Consider the following 4645-nt stretch of genomic DNA (forward strand, 5'->3'; position numbering starts at 1 on the left):
AACTGGAGAAAGTTTGCCTTGGATGTACTAAATAAGGCACATTGTTTTCCAATACAAGAGACTTGTTGCTCAGCTGCTCTGAACTTCCTCACTTACTGTGAATGAAATTCATACACGTCACACTGTGGAACCAAAGGTTACTTGACAACAGGTAGCATCTCCATATGAAGTATTACAGCTCCAAGTGTGTGACACTAAAACAATTGTGCATTGATTTGTTGCAGAACAGTTATCAACATGGAAGTCAGGAACACAACATTTGAGTGGTCACGAGCAGGGCCATGTGTTAAAATTGCAACTTTCCACATCAAACTGTAGGAGTGAGGCTGAACTTTTATAAACCAGCCTGGAAGGACAATATCCTACATATATGAAATGGAAAAGGTCTGTTCTTTGGCAATGGCTGACAGCTGCCACAGCCCACCTGGCAGTCATTTGGACAGACTCTCTTCACTCCTTCCCAAAAAGCACACGTTATCTACCAAACCACTCGAAATTTCTCCCTACAGCTGACACCAAGCAACACTGCACCAAGAGTTGCAGAACGGTCAGAATGGGAAAACAAACAAACCTGCATCTGTTTAGTTCGCAAATATAAAATAGTCTAGCTGACAGCAGTTCTGGATGGAGCAATGAGTGGGTAAAGGAATGCCAAAGAGGCATGAGAAAGGTAAAGAAATGGATCCAACACTAACACTTCACTGCCCTTTCAGCAGGCGTTTCACTTTCTCCCTGTTTAAGAGACTTGCCAGCTGTGTATGACATGGACCTGCTCTCTTCCTCAAATCCGTATCTCCACTCTTGGGAAGATTATACAAGTAATTAAAATTAGTTTCACAAATACTTCCTTAGCTCATAAACTTATTAGTGTTCTGCAATTTTGTACCTAAATGTTTTTCACATTAGTATAAGATCAGTCTTGCAGATCATCTTTCCTGTCTTAAATGACAACTATTTTAGGCAACTGTATGTCTCCACACAAAGATAAAACCTCTACTAAATATGGACAGTCTTCATTGTGTCCATACCCCTTCTCAAATTACCTTAATTCAATAAAAACAGGCTGCTTGAAGCAAAACTAAAGCCTTCTTAATTTTCACCTATTTTTCAGTTATTTTAAATAAGTATTAAAAAAGGAACAAAACTGTGTGTAACATTATTAAGCTTCTTCCTTTCTGTTCTACAAAGAAGCGTAAAATTACCAAATTTTCATCCACTTTTAAAAAAATGATTTATCTAGAAAATTGAAAGAAATGCAGAGATCATTCTGAATTATTTATACAAATTAAACTAGAATTTGCCAAACTGGGAATTTTCATGAGAAAAAAAGAAGTGTCTGATTAAAAATGAATACAAATTAACTCAATTTAAGATGCAGTGAGTGGATAGTTTTATTTATAAAATGCCACTGGCACACAGTACACATAGGAAGTATGAAACTTGATTTATAAAGAAGAGAAGTGCTTCACAGAAGCATGGATTCCTGAGTTATTCTGAATAAAAGCACTCATTTACTGTAATTCATAACACAGCTCCAATTGGCTTAAGCAGCAGAATAACTGATACTTGATAAGCACAGAATAAAAGACATAGTAAAAAAATACACAGGCAAATGGAAACTGGAAGATTGTGTCTCATCAATCCTAACAGTCTTGGTCATGGATGAAAACAATCTTACACTGAAGGGCACAAAGACTTGTTAAGACTGGGTTTCATAATTTCAGAGCCAACTCAAATGTACTGTAGATACCTGCTTTCACCTCAGTGTCCACAGCCACAATCACAAAGTCCTCTTGACATGGGACACAAAAATACTTCTGTTCCTGCACACCCATACAGAAGGACTGACTACTCAGACAGGCATTATTACAACTGAAGAAAGAAAAATAGTGTTTGGTGCTTTCACTTCTTTTTCTCTTTTTCTGCTTTCCTTCTCTGCTGTAGCATCTTTAGTTCAGTCATTACATTCAAAGTTCTGTAAACCCAGGTGACCTGAAAAGCAAATAAATTATTAAATTCAACCAATCCATATACCTTTACTACTCGTTTAAAGAAAGCACCTATGGCTATTCACAGCATTAATGAGCACATACATACCACAATTATAATAGTATTCACCAGAAGTGGCGCTGAAAATACAAGTGAAATAAACATTCCTCTTGAATCAAAGTACTGGTATTTAGAAAAGAGCCTGAAAGAAATGAAAAGAAAATGAGAGACAAAGCTTTATTTAGTGTACTTCACACATTCAGCTTTCCCAGCAAGTCTTCTACATGGACACTGTACACATAATCCCATATCTTGGAATCACCAAGCACAGGCCAGCATTCTACTGCATTAAGTCATAAAAAAGAGACAGTTGATACCTCTTCAATTATGAATATTAATATCAATCTTTCTCTTTTTTACAGCTTTACTGTGCAAAAGCTAACAAACATGACCACAAGACTGCATCACAAATCATGCTGAAGTATCTGAAACTACTTTTTTAGGTATTTTGCTTACTTATATTAGAAAAGATAACAAAAATAATAAACGTGGCAAAACTGAGATTAGATCACATGTGCCTGAAGGGAAACAAAATGACTATAACTAGATGCCAGCTTAAAGTGATGTTAAACACATAACTTTTAGTGCTATCAGGGAAAGATTAATTCAGTGTTCAAAATAACAAAATAAACCATCAGTTTAATTCTGGTATACAGGTTTACTAAAACAGCAAATGTTAATGCTTGTTATACATATAAGTAAGTATACAAAGAAGCAGCTGTATTTTTGAGAAGTGATTCTTAACTTCAGCTATTAAACATGAATAGCAAAGAAAATCCAACAAAAAAAACAAACAAAAAAACACCAAGAAACCAACCAACCAACCAACCAACAAAAAACCCTCCAAACATCAAAGTTCACACTCTTTTCCTCGTAACCATAGCACTCTGCTTTTCTCAGTTCTTTGACCATTTTACAAGCATCTATATAAGCAGATTTTAAGCCATATAATAAATGCATGTTATTATTATTATTTCTTATAAGTATGTGATAACTACATTGTACTGTATAGTTTTATTCAAAAAACGAAAGTGAAAACATTTACCTCCAATTCATGGCTGCTACTTCATTGATATATTCAGCGCAGTACACTAAGCCCACTATACAGTAAGAGAAAAATATTAGATTCGGTATTTCTCTAAAAATAAACTGCTAGTAATACATCATCTAATCCAAATCCACACGATCTTAAACCAAAGCTAGTAGGTGTTCTGGCAGTCAGCCATGACTGCTTTCACTAGGCAAGGTCACTGTGGGCTCTGAGGTGATAAACTCCGAGATAACACAAGTTGTTACTGCAATGTACAAGCCAGTCTCGCTCTTCCTCATGCCATTACCACACCTGTCAGCAGGGTATATGGAGAACTTACTTCAGAAACTAAATCTGACCGTATTCACTCAACTGCACCATTAGAACAAGGCAGAGTACAAAGCAGCTGCTGGCTCTCAGTCGATTTCTCTTCTGCTTCTCCAGCACAGCAACACTTCATTGGAAGCTGTGACACACACAGCAATGACCTTACTCATCCCACTTCCTCATTAAAGCCAGAGCTTTAAGTCACTACTTCATATATTTTTTGGAAATAAAATAAATACGTATTTACAGGTCGTAGCAGATTCTATAGATTACCATCGACAGCCGTGCACTGCTAGCAGAGAAACACGAAGCTGCAGGCACTGCTCTGGTGCCCGGCACTCACCCATGCAGAGGAAGTGCCCGACCTGCAGCCGGCGGTGCTGCAGGGACGCGCACGTCAGGAGGAAGCAGAGCAGGTGGAAGGCGGCCAGCCCCAGCAGCCAGGGCTCGGACCAGTCCGTGCTCTGCGGGCAGAGGGAAAGCGCGTCAGGCAGCGGCGGCAGAAAGGCATCACTGGGCGGCCACATAGACCGAATGCAGCCGGTCTCGGTCACGGACCACGCCGCGCGGTCCCCGCAGCAGGCCCGGCAAGCAGCACGCCCCCAGCCAGGGCATCCCCGGCGGACAGTCCCGCTCCCCCGGGTAGCCTCGCTCCCCCTCACCACCGGCACGGCCGACAGCCCCGCTCCCCCTCACCGCTGGCATGCCTGACAGGCCCGTTCCCTGTGACAGGCCCGCTCCCCCGAGCAGCCCCGCTCCCCCTCACCGCCAGCACAGCCGTCAGCCCCGGCGGGCCGTGCACCGGCGGCTCCATGGCGGCGGTGGCAGCGCGGGTTCTCGCGAGACTCGGGCGGCCGCCTCCCCTGCCGAGCGGTGGCGGGAAAGGGGAGGCGGGAAAGGGGAGGCGGGGCCCCAGGCGGCTCCGCATTCCCCGAGGTGAATGGACCGCCGGTGGGGCTGTGGTTTGCAGGACGGGCTGAGGTGGCTTCGCACACCCCGGTGGCTCCTGCTCCTGAGGGTGGCCGACAGAAGCAGTTCTGGCTCTTCGGAGCGGGGAAGGAGCTCTGGTGGCGTTTTCAGCGTTTGACGTCGGGAGCCCACCAGTGTCGCCATCTGCTCTGTGGGGTCCCGCTGGACTCGGCGCTTTGGGTCGGTGGCCCAGCACCGGTTTTGGCTTTTGGTCTCCTAGCAGCTCCCAAGGTTGGCTTTAGCGATGGAAGTGCAAGAAGAAGGTTTTAA

General features: G+C 43.1%; 1 protein-coding gene across 2 annotated transcripts; it reads right to left on the bottom strand.

Annotated features, from left to right (window-relative positions):
* Positions 1-1366: 1366 nt before the first annotated feature.
* TMEM18 (transmembrane protein 18) lies at positions 1367-4306 on the bottom strand. 2 transcript variants are annotated; one of them, XM_088162355.1, is made up of 5 exons: positions 4103-4306; positions 3750-3870; positions 3095-3149; positions 2098-2191; positions 1367-1992 (listed from the first exon to the last, which is right to left on the bottom strand). In XM_088162355.1, exons 1-5 carry the CDS (start codon positions 4109-4111, stop codon positions 1903-1905), a joined length of 369 nt encoding a protein of 122 aa, XP_088018481.1. In that variant the 5' UTR covers positions 4112-4306; the 3' UTR covers positions 1367-1902. The 2 variants fall into 2 exon arrangements, with proteins under 2 accessions (XP_088018481.1, XP_014725029.2); XM_014869543.2 differs by having other exon boundaries at positions 4173-4302.
* Positions 4307-4645: the final 339 nt, after the last annotated feature.

The sequence above is a fragment of the Sturnus vulgaris genome, chromosome 3 (assembly GCF_052056855.1).
Source record: "Sturnus vulgaris isolate bStuVul1 chromosome 3, bStuVul1.hap1, whole genome shotgun sequence".
NCBI lineage: Eukaryota > Metazoa > Chordata > Aves > Passeriformes > Sturnidae > Sturnus > Sturnus vulgaris.